General features: G+C 35.8%; 1 protein-coding gene across 1 annotated transcript in view; it reads left to right on the top strand.

The window, feature by feature from the left end:
• The first annotated feature begins 1,162 nt into the window (after positions 1-1,162).
• MEOX2 (mesenchyme homeobox 2) overlaps positions 1,163-16,620 on the top strand; it is a 151,017-nt gene continuing 135,559 nt past the window's right edge. Inside the window, exon 1 of the mRNA XM_073629522.1 lies at positions 1,163-3,240. Coding sequence (XP_073485623.1) covers positions 2,739-3,240 — 502 coding nt within the window. The 5' untranslated portion in view covers positions 1,163-2,738. The remainder of the gene's footprint in view (positions 3,241-16,620) is intronic.

Here is a 16,620-nt window from a genome sequence, read left to right on the forward strand (position 1 = left end):
ACACTTTCGGTTAGCGGGCGCAAATGCGTGCCGCCGGCGGCTCGCTCCCACTGTGATTATGCACCACCGCTGATCATTCGTTACAGAGGCAAAACGGCGATCTGTCTATGTAAACAAGGCAGAATGTCGTTCCTTCAGTAGGGAAGGTATGGATCCTGTGTTCCTGCAAAGCAGGGGCATGGATCCATGCCTTCCCATAGTAAAAGCCTCCCACATAGTACACAAACACTGGCTAGGCACACCATTAACCCTTTGATCGCCCCTGATGTTAACCTCTCTTCCAAGCTAGTGTCATTAGTAGCGTGACAGTGCATAAAAAGTGTCAAAAGTGTAAGTTAGTGTCCGATTGTCTGCTGCAATATCGCAGTCCCGCCATAAGTCTCTGATCACCACCATTACTAGAAAAAAATTCAAACAAATACAAATGACATATTCCTACTGTATTGAACTGTATAGTTATTGTAATGTCCCCCCTCTACATTGTAAAGCTCTGCATAAACTATTGGAGCTACATAAAAAATGTATAATAATAATAATAATAATAATAATAAATCTATTCCATAGTTTGTAGACGCTATAACTTTTGCGCAAAGCAATCAATATACACTTATTGGGATTTTTTACCAAAAATATGTAGCAGAATACATATTGGCCTAAATTGATGAAGAAATTAGATTCTTTTACATTTTTTTTATTGGATGTGTTTTATAGCAGAAAGTAAAAAATATTGTTTTTTTTTCAAAATAGTTATTTTTTGTTTATAGCACAAAAAAAAATGCAGAGGTAATCAAATACCACCAAAAGTAAGCTCTATTTGTGGGGAAAAAAAAGGACAAAAATTGTAACTGGGTACATCGTCGCACGACCGCGCAATTGTCAGTTAAAGTAAAGCAGTGCCGTATCACAGAAAATTACCTGGTCACGAAGAGGGGGGTGTAAATCTTCTGGATCTGAAGTGGTTAGAGTCGCTGCGACTTTAAGCTGAATAGATTTGAATGGCTTCTATTGAAATACATGAAATGCGACTTGTCACGTGACTTTATGTGTCCACAGTCGCATGGCAAGTCGCACGCTTGTGAATGGAGCCTTAAGGCTGAGAGCTGCCCCCCCCCCAGCAAAAAAATTAAAGTCAGCAGCTACACATACTTTAGCTGCTGACTTTAAATATTAGGACACTTACCTGTCCTGGAAACCAGCGATGTTTCCATCAGCTCTCCGGTGCTGCCACCGCCATTTGTAGTACGGGAACCCAGCAGTGAAGCCTTTAGGCTTCAGAGCCGGTTCCCTACTGCGCATGCCCAAAGCACGCTGTGCTTTCCGAATGGCCCGGCGGCGAAGAAAGGAAGAGGGGGGCCGAACCTCCAAGTGGTCTCGGCGTGGCGAGATCTCTCCAAAATGGGGACGGGTACCTGTCAAAAAAAAAAAAACTACCCCCCCCCCTGGTGCCAAGTGTAGCACCGGGGGGTGGCGGCATACAAGCTGAGCTTCCACTTTTGGGTGGAACTACACTTTAAGTAGAAGTGTTTCAAAATGCACAGGGCGGCTTTTTCCATATAATACACAGGAAAGGCACAGGTAGCTTCTAGTGTGAAAATGAAAAAGAAAAGGAAAGGAAAGAAAATGAAAAGAAAAGAAACAAGAAAAGAAAGGAAAGAAAAGATAAAAGCAAAGGGAAAAGAAAAAAGAAAAGAAAGGAAAGGAAAGGAGAATTAGAGGAGAGGAGAGGAGAGAAGAGAAGAGAAGAGAAGAGAAGAGAAGAGAAGAGAAGAGAAGAGGTAAGAAAAGGGAAAAGGAAAAGAAAAAGAAAAGGAAAGGAAAGGAAAAGAAAGGAGAAGAGAAGAGAAGAGGTAAGAAAACGGAAAAGGAAAAGAAAAGAAAAGAGAAAAGAAAATAAAAGGAAAGGAAAGGAAGAGAAGAGAAGAGAAGAGAAGAGAAGAGAAGAGAAGAGAAGAGAAGAGAAGAGAAGGGAAAGGAAAGGAAAGGAAAGAAAAGGAAAAGAAAAGAGAAAAGAAAAGAAAAGAGAAAAGAAAAAGAAAAAAAAGAAAAGAAAGGAAAGGAAAAATAAGAAACAAAAAGAATAAAATAAAATAAATAAATTCCTGAAACTATTTTTATTCTCTTTTTAGGTACAATGTTTCCAAATGCACATGACGTATAGAGATCCATGAAGCAGAGGGCCCCTGGCGTCAGCTCCCATGTCAGCAGATCTCTTTGCCTCCAGTGACTTTGGTTTGTCCTGGTTCTTGGTGAAAGGTAAGCTCGGTGTTGCCGTGTGTCTGGCTTGGTCTTATGAGGAGCAGTGAGGAGCGGTGCTGGTGATGCTGCAGCATTGTACACAGAGACCTCTTAAAGTTTTGGAGAGAGTTTGTGGTCAATGCTGTGTTGCTAAGCCAGCCCCCGGCTCACATTACACACTATTTATATCCTCTGCAAGCTGTTTCCCCCTTAAAGCAGCTTCATGGGACCACCTTCTGCTGCCTTTAACCTCTCCTACTCTTGACATCTGAGTAGCTCACAGAGAGAAGCTCATCTGGGTCAGTGTAGAAGGTTTAAGCCTAGGAGAGCGGCCACCACTGAGCTGAAGACCTGGATTATCTGATCGGTGCTCCCGTTACTACTTGGAGGGGGGGAGAGGAAAAACAAAAAAAAAAAGCCTATATCATTTTACAGTGAAAAGTGACAGCCGTGTGGAGTTTAATCCTTTTTTCGCTAACTCTCCCGTTGAAACTTCGCATGCCATGGAACACACGTTGTTCGGCTGCCTGCGCAGCCCGCACGCCACCTCGCAAGGCTTGCACCCCTTTTCCCAGTCGTCCCTGGCCCTGCACGGAAGGTCCGACCACATGTCCTACCCCGACCTCTCCACGTCTTCGTCGTCTTGCATCATTACCGGCTACCCCAACGAGGAGGGCATGTTTGGTAGCCAGCACCACCGAGGCCACCATCACCACCACCACCATCACCACCACCAGCAACAACAGCACCAGAGCTTGCAATCCAACTGGCACATTCCTCAGATGTCTTCCCCTCTGGCCTCCCCCAGGCATAGCCTCTGCCTCCAGCAGGATTCGGGACCCCCAGAACTAGGGAACAGCCCCTCTATTTTGTGTTCAAATGCCTCTAACTTGGGCAGTAACAGCTCTTCTGGTTCGGCTTGCGCAAGCGGGGACTATGGCAGGCAGACGCTCTCCCCTTCCGACATGGACAAGAGGACGGCCAAAAGGAAAAGTGACAGCTCAGGTAAGAGAGGGCTTACAATGGACTTGGGGGGGGGGGGCGTCCCGTGACTGGCATCCTAAATCCCTAGAAACTTGCAGAGGTCCTTCATTTCAGCACCAATAGCAGTGCTGTGATAGAAAGTTTATTGGTCTAACATTTCGATTCTTGTTCTCCAAATGATTGTTCTGTGTAAAAAAAAAAAAAAAAAACTTCCGGTGATATGCTTTTTGGCTCATCGGTTCATTACAGATTTAAATTTTGTAATAGCTGGCCAGATCTATCTATCTATCTATTGATCGATCTACTAATAAATCAATCTAACTACAATGTATCTATTATCTACCTGCTGTAGCTATCTATCTGCTAATCAATCAATCAGTCAAACTAACTACAATATATCAATAATCTATCTATCATGTATCTATCATTTATCTATTATGTTTCTATCTACTAATCAATCAATCAAGCAACCAATCAAACTACAATTTTTCTATTATCTGTTTGCTGTATCTATCTACTGTCTCTCTCTCGATTTATCTATCTATCTACTAATCAATCAGTCCAACTACTATCTATCAATAATCAATCTATCATCTATCTAGTATCTATCTATCCACGTATTAATCAATCTAACTACAATGTATCTATTATCTATCTGCTTTATCTATCGATCTATCAATCTACCTATCTATCTACTAATCAATCAGCCAACTAACTACAATATATCAACTATCTATCTATCTATCTATCTATCTATCTATCTATCTATCTATCTATCTATCTATCTATCTATCTATCTATCTATCTATCTATCTATCATTTATATATTTTGTTTCTATCTACTAATCAATCAATTTAACTATAATATTCATATTATCTATCTATCTATCTATCTATCTATCTATCTATCTACTAATCAGTTACACAATATAACTACAATCTATCATCTATCTGATATCTAATCAATCTATCTAATTACAATGTATCTATAATCTGTCTATCTATCTATCTATCTATCTATCTATCTATCTATCTATCTATCTATCTATCTATCTATCTATCTACTAATTAATCAATCAGTCTAACTACAGTCTGTCAATAACCAATCTATCATCTATCTATTATCTATCTATCTATCTATCTATCTATCTATCTATCTATCTATCTATCTATCTATCTATCTATCTATCTATCTATCTATCGATCAATCTAACTACAATGTATCTATTATCGATCTGCTGTATCTATTTATCTACCTGTCTATCTACTTATCAATCAATCAGTCAAACTAACTACAATATATCAATAAACATAATAAAACAAATCAATCAATCAATCTATCTATCTATCTATCTATCTATCTATCTATCTATCTATCTATCTATCTATCTATCTATCTATCTATCTATCTATCTATCTATCTATCTATCTATCTATCTATACATCTATACATCTATCTATCTTTATTTAAATACAACTTTATCACTCTAAAATGCTGAAATTTTACTTTTCAAGCTTGTAGAAGTTAAATTTTATTTTGCACCTACAATGGGATTTCTATCACTGTCACTGGCAGAGAGCTCCCTGCTGATCTGACAGCTTAACAGCACTACAGCGGTAGATTCTATACGATGTGATGGGTCTTTTATTCAATTTTTTAAAGTAATTTATTCGTTTAGTCATTCTTTAAGGATTATGTCAAATATATCATTCTGGAACAGCTCTGTAACCTGTGATAAGTGCGTCTTTAGGAATACTTCTCAATGGGATAAGCGGTACTTCCGTCTGTTAGACAAAATGTGAAATTTTAGCAGATAATGCCACTTATAAAATCAAGTTACATAGTGAGGTTGAAAAAAAGACACAAATCCATCTAGCGCAACCCATAGTAAAATAACCCAAATAGAAAACTTCCATATGCACTATGCTATACCCATAGTTGATCCAGTACCCATAACTGATAGTAAAAGACACAAAATCAATATTTTTAAAAACCTTGTCATGCCTGAAAAAGGATAATGTACATTAATAGCGGGTATAAATGTGGAGATTATTGCAATGAGAGATTGGATCTCTGCCCGTCATAATAACCCGGCATCGGAGGTTTATGAACGAGCGTAAAATAGGTGATGCAAGCTGAACGCGTTGGATACGTTCTGTATATTGGAAAGTTGGACTTTAACACGTTTAGAAAAGATAAAATGACCTTTTGCGTTACTAATGGCAATCGCCCTAATTAAAACTTTCATTGTAATAAACTAATGATCCAGCTATACCTCAAGTGATGGGGATGGGGCAGTACCTTCAATAAATGTCCCTACCCAGGTACCCAGGTTCTATTTGAGTTGTACCTGGTAAAAGGTAGATGCAAGGTGGCACATGTCAAATAATAGAAACACAGAGGAGTGACGTCAGAATAGAAGACCAAGCCGTCCATCAAGTCTGACCCATCATTATTTATGACCCATCCTTATTATATATATTTTTTTATTATTATTTTTTTTTTTTTTACGGTAAGGGTAAAATCACTACTCAAAAAATTATATATATATATATACATTTTATTTTTTATTTTTTTGTTTTTGTTTGGCAAGTGATAGTCCAATTGAAATACTAATTAAAAATATTAATAACACATGAGCATAACATCTGTTTACCCTTCACTTTAGAGCTGGCATAGCATTTTCTGTACCTCACATTGGCATTTTTTTCTCCAAAATATGAAACTAGCACACTGGAAAAAAAAAAAAAGAAAATTTCTGCTTTATGCCTTTATATATACATAGTCTGGTGAAAAAGGACACAAGCCAATCTAGTACAACCAATAGAAAGAAAAAAAAATTATACAATCCTATATATACAATTCTATACCCACAGTTGATCCAGAGGAAGGCAATTTAAATTTATGCTTTATATCTTTTCCCCAAAGGGCGCTCTATTTTCATACACACAAATCGCATTCTTATATCTACGTTGGAAAAATGAACAAAATGGTAAGCGTTTAGCACGCAACAGAACTCAATCTCGTAAAAATTCACATTGCTATTGTTTTATATCACCGCACGGGCGTCAGTTATTTAATATGTAGTTACATACATATTGTTTTTTTTTTTTTTTTTCAGAAATTGTGATTTTTTTTCTTATTTTCTTGTTCACAAAACAAATTTTTTTTGTTTTTTAATTCTGCGTAGTTTCAGTGTAGTAAGTTTTTTTTTTTTTTTTATTCTGTGTAGTAAGTTTTTTTTCAGTGTAGTAAGTTTTTTTTTTTTTTATTCTGTGTAGTAAGTTTTTTTTTGTTTTTTCTGTGTAGTAAGTTTTTTTTTTTTAATTCTATTTAGTAAGTCACAAAATGTAAGTTTTTTTTAATTTTTTTTTTTTTTTGCCTCATACCTGACATCTCATAGCGCAACCAATATAAACGTGACCCTAATCCTGTTTGCAGCTATTTACATTTTACCTGCCACTGAGTGATTTACGCATTCGAAGCCCATAGCGGGCTATTGACCCCGGACTTTTTAAAAACATGCCTAATCTTTGCATTAATTATCCTATTATGGCTGGAGTAGACCGCCATTAAGGTGCCATTACATATTTATTTTCAGGGAAGTTATAACCAGTGACACGGTCATTTTTTAAAATAATGCATGCGACGTGTTTTCATTTATGTCTTAGCGTTGATTCAATTAAGTGTTATAGTAGACTCTGGAGTGCTTGTGATTTATCTGATGATTAGCAAGACATTATTATGGTCATTTTTTTTTTGTAGTATTTTGATGAGAATTAGGCTAATGACTGAAGTCATTAACTTCGCTAATATTCTGTAACTGTCTGTGAGATGTCTAGCAATGGCACATTTTTTTTTGGGGGGGGGGGGGTTATGATTAGTAGTGATGAAAAATATATCAAGATACTTCCAGCTAGTTTTCTGTAAATTTTAGTTTTTTTCCCCCAAACTTTACAAATCCTATTACTTTATTAAAAGTGGTAGGATTTTTTTTTTTCTTCCAGTGCAACTTGTTCTGTTTTAACACTTCGAGGCCGGAAGCAATTTTGGAAACATCAATTAGCATAATAGCAACACTATAGCAGTCATAAGCAGGCACTCCACTACTGCACTCCCAAAGTGTTAAAGAAAATTTTTAAAGTAGTTCAGTTTTGGGGGAGATTTACTAAAACTGGAGCACTCAGAATCTGGTGCAGCTGTGCATAGCAACCAATCAGCTTCTAACTTTCAGCTTGTTCAAAGCTTTGGCAACAAAACCTGGAAGCTGATTGGTTACTATGCACAACTGCACCAGATTCTGTGTGCACCAGTTTTAGTAAGTAACCCCCCTTTGTGTATGTGAGTATGTTTTCGATAATATTGACATAATCGGGATAATTTACTAAAGGGTGTTGGGAATTTTCATCTAAAAAAATTCTAGTTGATTTTTGAGTACCCAATCATGTGCAGATGAAATAAATAAACAGGAATTCGTTTTTTGACACGATTGTCGAATCAAAATTCAATTTATTGAGTGAAGATTCTTAACACACACCTTTAGTAAAAGCAGCCTCCGCACTTCCAAAAGACACAAACATGATTGGGACATTTGGCGCCAAACCATTTAAGTACAGAGATATTCGTACCAGAACAAGTAAAATGACATAATGATGTATTTAATATAATAATAAGTTTAATACATGCCATAATAGTAGAATATATTTTATAACAACTTACATATATTTATAAAATATTTATTTATGTTATTTTTATTTTATTTCTTATTTATATATAATGTATATCTAGATAGATAGATAGATAGATAGATAGATAGATAGATAGATAGATAGATAGATAGATAGATAGATAGATCGATATCTATCGATCTATCTATCTATCTATCTATCTATCTATCTATCTATCTATCTATCTATCTATCTATCTATCTATCTATCTATCTATCTATCTATCTAATTATCTATCTATCTAGCTATATATATATATAGATCTATATATATATAGATATAGATATCTATATATCTATCTATATAGATATATAGATATATATATAGATATATATCTATATATCTATATAGATATATAGATATATATCTATATATCTATATAGATATATATATATAATTTATATATAAATATATATTTATTTATTGGCAATCCCCCTTTTTGTGGGTTATTAGGTTTTACACTGGTTTTGTTGCTAAGCATTCACTGCAGGCAACCAATCAGGCAAAGAGCTTGAGCAGGTGAATGCAAATCTTAATTATCTGGGGAGTAAAAGTGACCCTTTAGGTAGAATACAAGATAGATTGATTTTTTCCAAAAAAATAATTTAAACGAACAAAGCATATTTCTCCCAGCACAAACCCTTTTTTTATGCAACTCGTTTAAATATTTGATACACAAGAATATTTTCTAAGCACCTTAAATTCAAGTGACGGTATGCCGTAATGTATACAGTATAAGTGGATAATGTGCGGTTTATCCTGTATTTTGTCCTTTTTTCCTGTTTCAGATGTACATAAGGGAAATAGTTATTTCCTTTTTTTTTTTAAGCCTATACCAAGATGTAAAAACATATTTTCGGGCTATTGCTTTGTCGCAAAGAAGCAGGAACTTGAATATCCGACAAAACACACTGTTTTTTTTTTCTTTTGTCTTTAGTTAGATTCACGCAAAAAGTGGCACTATTTTTTATTTTTTCTTGCATTTCAAAGGAAAAACTAGTCATTTAAAATATATTGTAGGTGAAATAATGCAACTATGCAAAACCAAATATGTCAAAAGGTAAACTGAACCTTAAATATTATACTTATATAATGTACAATATATATATGTAAAAAGTGCTGCCTAAATTTACGGTGTACCTGTAATAAATAAAGTATAAAGAAACTTCCTATAGTGGGCATCAGTGAATAAAGCACAGGTACTAAACATTGTGAACGGATAACATATAGGGATTGATCGACTAAAACTGGAGAGTGCAAAATCTGGTGCAGCTCTGCGTGGTAGCCAATCAGCTTCTAACTTGAGCTTGTTCAATTAAGCTTTGACAACAAAAAAAAAAAAGGAAGCTGATTGTTTTCCATGCAGAGCGGCACCAGATTTTGCACGCTCCAGTTTTAGTAAATCAACCCCCATAATTTGTTTCCCTTTGAGCGAGAATTTATTATTTTGTCCGGCAGTACCATCTTGTCCTGTACCATTGATAACTAGGAAAGGGATATAGAAGCATACCCAAATATATTGATGAAAGGATGCCTTTGCCGTCCACCTTGCAGAACTGTTCTTCCCCTGGAGATGTTGGGAATTTACTCCTGTAAATTACCTTCCAAATTTTTAAAAAGTCTCTCAGAGTCAGGTAACGTTAAATAAGCATGCCTTATACCCAAGTCGTTTTATTGAAATCTCTACTTGCATATCATTATTTTTTTTAAAAGATTAAACTTTTTCTTGAGTCATAAATCACATTAGATAAGGCTTATAAAATCTAAGGAAGGTTCACTATATATCTATATAAAGTTTAAAAAAATAATGTATCGGGGGAAAGGATGCTTTGATGTCCACCTTGGATGTTCTTGCCCTAAAGATGCACTTTGCAGGTAATTTATTCCTTTAAATTACCCCCAACAATTGAAAAAGACTCTCAGAGTCACATAATTATAAATAAGCATATCATTATTTTTTTAAGAGTTGAAACTTTTTCTTTTTGAGTCATACATTACATTAGATAAGGCTTATAAAATCTAAGGAAGGTTCACTATATATCTATATATAGTTTATAAAATAACATATCGGGGAAAGGATGCTTTGACGTCCACCTTGCATGTTCCTGCCCTAAAGATGTACTTTGCAGGTAATTTACTCCTTTAAATGACCCCCACAAATTAAAAAAGACCCTCAGAGTCACATCATTATAAATAAGCATATCATTATTTTTTTAAGAGTTGAAACTTATTTTTTTTTTTAATCATACATTACATTAGATAAGGCCTTATAAAATCTAAGGAAGGTTCACTATCTATCTATATATAGTTTTAAAAAAAAAATATTGGGGAAAGGATGCTTTGATGTCCACCTTGCATTTTTTTTTTTGCCCTAAACATGCACTTTGCAGGTAATTTCATCCTTTAAATTACCCCCCAAAATTAAAAAAAAAAAGACCCTGAGAGTCACGCAATTATAAATAAGCATGCTTTTTTTTATTAATCAATTGCATTAGATAAGGCATATAAAATCTAAGAAAGGTTGAGTAAATATCTATATATAATTTACATTAACACACAGCATTTGCTTGCCACCAGACTTATGAAAAAAATTATTCTCATTTAGGGATTAAATATATGTAAAAATGAATCTTTATTTTTCTGTCTATAGTTGCATACCCCATTGCTAAAGACAGAAAAAATAAAATATAGAGAACATAGAAATAGAGATAAAATGATGTGATAAGCACATAATATAAAAAATTAAAAAAAAATATTTTTTTTTTTTAATATGTCTTGACTGTAAAAAAAATATATATATTAAAATTACTGTCTGGGCTGCGTAACAAAAAATAAATAAATTCTGAATTATTTGAATTGACCAATACTTCAATACCTTTGAGCTACCGTTTCCCAGGAGAGAGTCTTAAATAAACATCCCTTTGTATATTTTTACTGAGTAAGTTCTAAGTGGATTGGTACAGTAGTAAAACATGATTTCAATGAAGAAAACTCTCCGAGCTCCCGATATTTCGCGTGCATTGTAAAAACAGAGCCTTAACGGGCCTTCCCCAACTGTTTGTTCCATAGTCTTATTTTAACGATAACCGCACTGAAATGAATTTTACAGAACTGTAGTTGCCGCCTCGTTTTATTATAAAGCCAAGCATTTCTAGAAACCATCTTGTTAAAATGTCTTTTAACCTGTAGAGGGCTACAACAGAGTGGTTACAAAATAATTTTTTTTTGTTCAATAATTTTTATTAAAGAAGTAAAAACATATACAATTAGCATCCAACGGGACTAACCATAAAAGTATAAGGCCCAGCACAGCACATACAGGAATAATTTTCTCCTATCCATCATTGTGAAGTTTAACAACTGATCTCAGAACACGATATGGTCTTGGTGGATCAATAAGAGTTAACTACAAAAAAAAAGAATAAGGTACAACTTTTCTGATGTCCTCCAGAACTTTTTCAAGCATGGACTCTAAGCTATATGTAGCTTGCCCATTAGCACACACACACGGGTTGATTTACTAAAACTGGAGAGTGCAAAATCTGGTGCAGCTGTGCATGGTAGCCAATCAGCTTCCAACTTCAGCTTGTTCAGTTAAGCTTTGACAATAAAACCTGGAAGCTGATTGGTTTCTATGCAGAGCTGCACCAGATTTTGCACTCTCCAGTTTTAGTAAATCAGCCTCTGTGTGCTAATGGGCAAGCTACATATAGCTTAGAGTCCATGCCCAAAAAAGCTCTAGAGCACATCAGAAAGTTGTACCTTCTTCTTTTTTTTTTTTTTTGATACAGCATAAATTTTATTTATGGAGCATCAATTTTGTCATGTGTAGTCATAGCACTATAGAGGCAAAATAAAGTTTTTTTAATAAAATATGGGGCATTGTACAGCAGTGTAGAGCGGGCAGAGATGACAGGGAATACACTAATACTTTTTAAGTTTCCACTGCCACTAAACAGTCCACAGTGGTAAATCAATAGCTGGGAGCCTTTTCTTGACATATCCTCCAAAAGATCTTGAGAACGGTCACCACAATTGTACATCATTGTATAGGGGCATTGCTTAGCAGCGTGGAGCGGGTTGAGATGACCGAAAATTCTCTCATACCTTTTAAGTTTTTACTGCCATCGCAAAGCAGACAGCAGTGGAAAATCAATAGCTGAGAGCCTTCTCTTGACATTTTCTCCAAAAGTTTGAAAGCTCTTGAGAATGGTCACCATCATTGTACAGCATGTACAGCATTGTAGAGCTGGCATTGTACAGCATTGTAGAGCAGGCTGAGATGACAGGGAACTCACTCATACTTTTTACGTTTCTACTGCTATTGCTAAACAGTCTGCAGTTGTAAATCAATAGCTGGGAGCCTTTTCTTGACATTTCCTCCAAAAGCTGAAAGCTCTTGAGAATGGTCACCATCATTATACAGCATGTACAGCATTGTAGAGGTGGCATTGCATAGCGTTGAAGAGCAGGCTGAGATGACAGGGAATTCACTCATACTTTTTATGTTTCTGCTGCCATTGTTAAGCCGCCAGCAGTGAAAAATCAATAGCTGGGAGCCTTTTCTTGAAATATCCACCAAAAGCTGAAAGCTTTTGAGAATGGTCACCACCAACAATTATTTACAATAGCTGTGCCGAAAGTGAATTTTAGGTGACATTATTCCATACGCCAGCCAACCTAAAAGAAACTTATCATTTTGCAAAATGCTGAATCTCCAAATGCCCTTTTTGGAGAGGGAACTTTGCTTTGTAGGGATTCATTTTTGTTAGAAAAGTGAAGAAGGGATTTTTAAGGTGCTATTGCACTTTGTAGGGATAGCGGTTTATGAAAATATAAAAAAAAAAACATGTCAGGCTAAACTGAAAAGTTATACAAAGTTATATAAAGTTTAATTCTTCTATTGGTGAGTTGTGACTATTATAGGATGGTGAGTTAAATAGGAAATGGTGGTGAATTAAATAGAGATGGATGGTGAGTTAAGGTAGGATGGTGAGTTAAATGGGAAAAGGTGGTGAATTAAATGGAGACGGGTGGTGAGTTAGGGTAGGAAGGTGAGTTTGGGGGGAAGGGTGGTGGAGAATAAATGGAGATGGATGGTAAGTTAGGGTAGGTTGGTGGGTTAAATATGGAAGGGTGGTGAATTAAATGGAGATGGATGATGAGTTATGGTAGGATTGTGAGTTAAATGGGGAAAGGTGGTGAATTAAATGGAGATGGATGGTGAGTTAGGGTAGGATGGTGGGTTAAATATGGAGGGGTGATGAATTAAATGGAGATGGATGACGAGTTAAATATGGAAGGGTGGTGAATTAAATGGAGTTGGATGGTGAGTTAGGGTAGGATAGTGAGTTAAATGGGGAAGGGTCGTAAATTAATTGGAGACAGATGGTGAGTTAGGGTAGGATGGTGGGTTAAATATGGAAGGGTGGTGAATTAAATGGAGATGGATGGTGAGTTAAATATGGAAGGGTGGTGAATTAAATGGAGATGGATGGTGAGTTAAATATGGAAGGGTGGTGAATTAAATGGAGATGGATGGTGAGTTAAATATGGAAGGGTGGTGAATTAAATGGAGATGAATAGTGAGTTAGGGAAGGATAGTGGGTTAAATGGAGAAGGGCAGTGAATTAAATGGAGATTGATGGTGATTTAGGGTAGGATGGTGGGTTAAATATGAAAGGGTGGTGAATTAAATAGATGCGGGTGGTGAGTTAAGGTAGGATGGTGAGTTAAATTAGGAAGGGCGGTGAATTAAATGGAGATGGTTGGTGAGTTAAATGGGGACGGGTGGTGAAATAAATGGAGACGGATGGTGAGTTAGGGTACGATGGTGAGTTAAGTGAGGAAGGGCGATAAATTAAATGGAGATGGATGATGAATTAGGATAGGATAGTGAGTTAAATGGGGAAGGGTCGTGAATTAAATGGCGACAGATGGTGAGTTAGTAGGATAGTGAATTGAATGGGCACAGACAATACGTTAAACGTGTATGGATGGTGGGGTAAACAGTGAAGTGAGTTAAATAGGTAAGGCTGGTAAATCAAATGGCAACAAATGGTGAGTTAAATAGGGATGGTGAGTTAAATAGGGTAGGATGGTTAAATGGGAAAGGGGTGTAAATTAAAATGAGAAACAGGGTAAGTTAAAGTAGGAGGGTGAGTTATATGGGGAAGGGTGGTGAATTTAAAAGGAGACAGAAGGTGAGTTGGGGTGGGATGGTAAGTTGAATAGGATTAGATAAGAAGTTAAATGTGTACAGATGGTGGGTTAAACCAGGTAGGACGGTGGGTTAAATAGAAATGCATAGTGAGCTAAACAGGAAAAGATGGTGAGTTAAATATAGATGGATGGTGAGTTAAATAGAAAAGGATGGTGAGTTAAGCGGGGACGGGTAGTGAGTTAAATAGGGAAGGAGGTGAGCCTAATGGAGTCAGGAGCCTACTAGAGTCAGGATGCTCTGAAGACTTTGCAGAATTATTTAACACACACACTGGAATGTTCAATAAACCAGTAAGTTAGGAGTTTAAATGATCCCCTTTATTGCCTAACTTAACTTTTTAAAGACTCAAGCCTCCAGGATGTCTCATAGATTCCTTCTTCTGGCTTGAGAGATCCCGAAAGCTTGAATCTTTAATAACTTAAGTCAGCCAATAAAGTAAAAGTATCACTTAAACTCCAAACTTTCAGCATTAATCAATGGCTAACACATTCCAATACTCCAATAAACCCGTACAAAGAGAAATGATTACATGCACAGTTTAGTAATCCACTGTGACCAGTTTTAATTTATTAAAGTCAGATCAGTGAAAGAGAGATTTTCTAGCCTCCAGCTATTGGACTTTCAAAGGGCAATCCTTCTATCTCCCCAGGGCCCCACTATCCCTTTTTCTTGCCGAAAAGTTATTTTTTTATATCTTATGTACAAATCTTTTAGGGTTTATTTTAAGGAATCAGCTCAAAAGAAAAGTTGTAATAATGCCCATAGCAACCAATCAAGTGTTTTTATTTTTCAAACAATTCTTCGTAGTATTTCTCTCCATAATGCCTTTGGGGCTGTAAATGTGTTTTTAAGTGCGCATGAGTAACTAAGAGTCATCTCTCTTCTTTTCTGACCTAAATAATAAAAGTGACGTGGGACTACACGGACCATTTGCTTAAAAATTCTGGCATTACAAGGTTTTTCCAGTCTCAGAAAGTTGGCCGGTGTAAGATTCTGATTGATCCCGTAGAGTTTATGGTGTGTATCCATTGTTCTTGACCCTGTTAAACAAGCCCCTAACAATTGTTGGAGCATAGAGCTAGGCATGGCACTGGACTGGCAGCATTTCACTACCAGAAAAACTAGCAATAGTAACATAGTAGTGTAAAAACAAAAACACACAAGAGTTGCTAGTTATCAGTCACGCATATTTCAACTTCCATTTTTTTTTGAGGTGTTCTCCTTACACTCCATAGAAAATAGGGAATAGGATTAAACATTGAATGACGTGGTGTATGTCAGCATTCAACATGGCCTGAGCCAGGAGGAAAAAAAGTCACATTACGTCCAGGAGCTCGGTAATCCCAACAACAATACGCAGGTCTTCCTTGTCCTATTGCTATGGTCATCCTTCCACAGAGAAGCTGCATTACCTTCACATTTTAAATAACTGTGATAAAAACACATTTTCTTCTGCAGAAATATCTTTCTATCTTTTTTTCTTTTTAATTTTCTATCTATATTTGTTCTTTCCATTGTGTTTGCTGCTCTGTTTAGCTCTGGAAAAGTTCTTTCACATAGGCCTTGATGTAAAGAAACTAGATTTGAAGACGGCCATGGTAGAGAGAATTTATTGGCACTTAATAATATTTTTTGGTTTCTAGGTAACTTTATAGGACTAAAAAACTAAAAACTTAACGCTACCTTACTAATCAATAACTTAACAATAATGGTAGTAAGGTACTAGCATTGCACTTTTTTTTTTTTTTTTTTGGTGTGGGAACATGTACCAGTGCTCAGCAGCAAGACTTTTACTCACAATTTTTTTATTTTTACTTCCAGTAGTTCATTGTAAATAGCAGCACCCTGATCACCTATTAAACTTCATGGGACTGTGTTGTCTTTTATTGGTTTCTTCAGCTTGTTTGGAAAACCGTTTGGCAGCATAAAATATAATACAAAAGTGTTTGTGTTTAGGGAAGAAGTTGGGCCAAAAGGCATAAGGAGATATCAGGTTGTAGATGCACGTCTGAATAATCTTCAACAATCTTCAATATCTCAGAATATTCTTTCTTTCTTTCTTTCTTTTTCTCTCTCTCTCTCTCTTTCTTTCTCATTCTCTTTCTCTCATTTTCTTTCTTTCTTTCTTTCTTTCTTTCTTTCTTTCTTTCTTTCTTTCTTTCTTTCTTTCTTTCTTTCTTTCTTTCTTTCTTTCTTTCTTTCTTTCTTTCTTTCTTTCTTTCTCTTTCTCTCATTTTCTTTCTTTCTTTCTTTCTTTCTTTCTTTCTTTCTTTCTTTCTTTCTTTCTTTCTTTCTTTCTTTCTTTCTTTCTTTCTTTCTTTCTTTCCATGGAGACAGTGAGAAAAATAATTCTGGATATGCAGGGACCTAATGGATTAGTTTTCTTCTTTTTTAACAAATAATTTATCTATAAGTTGTCTATCTAGATATACAGGGACTTCTAAGGGACT

Source organism: Aquarana catesbeiana, linkage group LG05 (genome assembly GCF_042186555.1).
Source record: "Aquarana catesbeiana isolate 2022-GZ linkage group LG05, ASM4218655v1, whole genome shotgun sequence".
NCBI classification, from domain to species: Eukaryota; Metazoa; Chordata; class Amphibia; order Anura; family Ranidae; genus Aquarana; species Aquarana catesbeiana.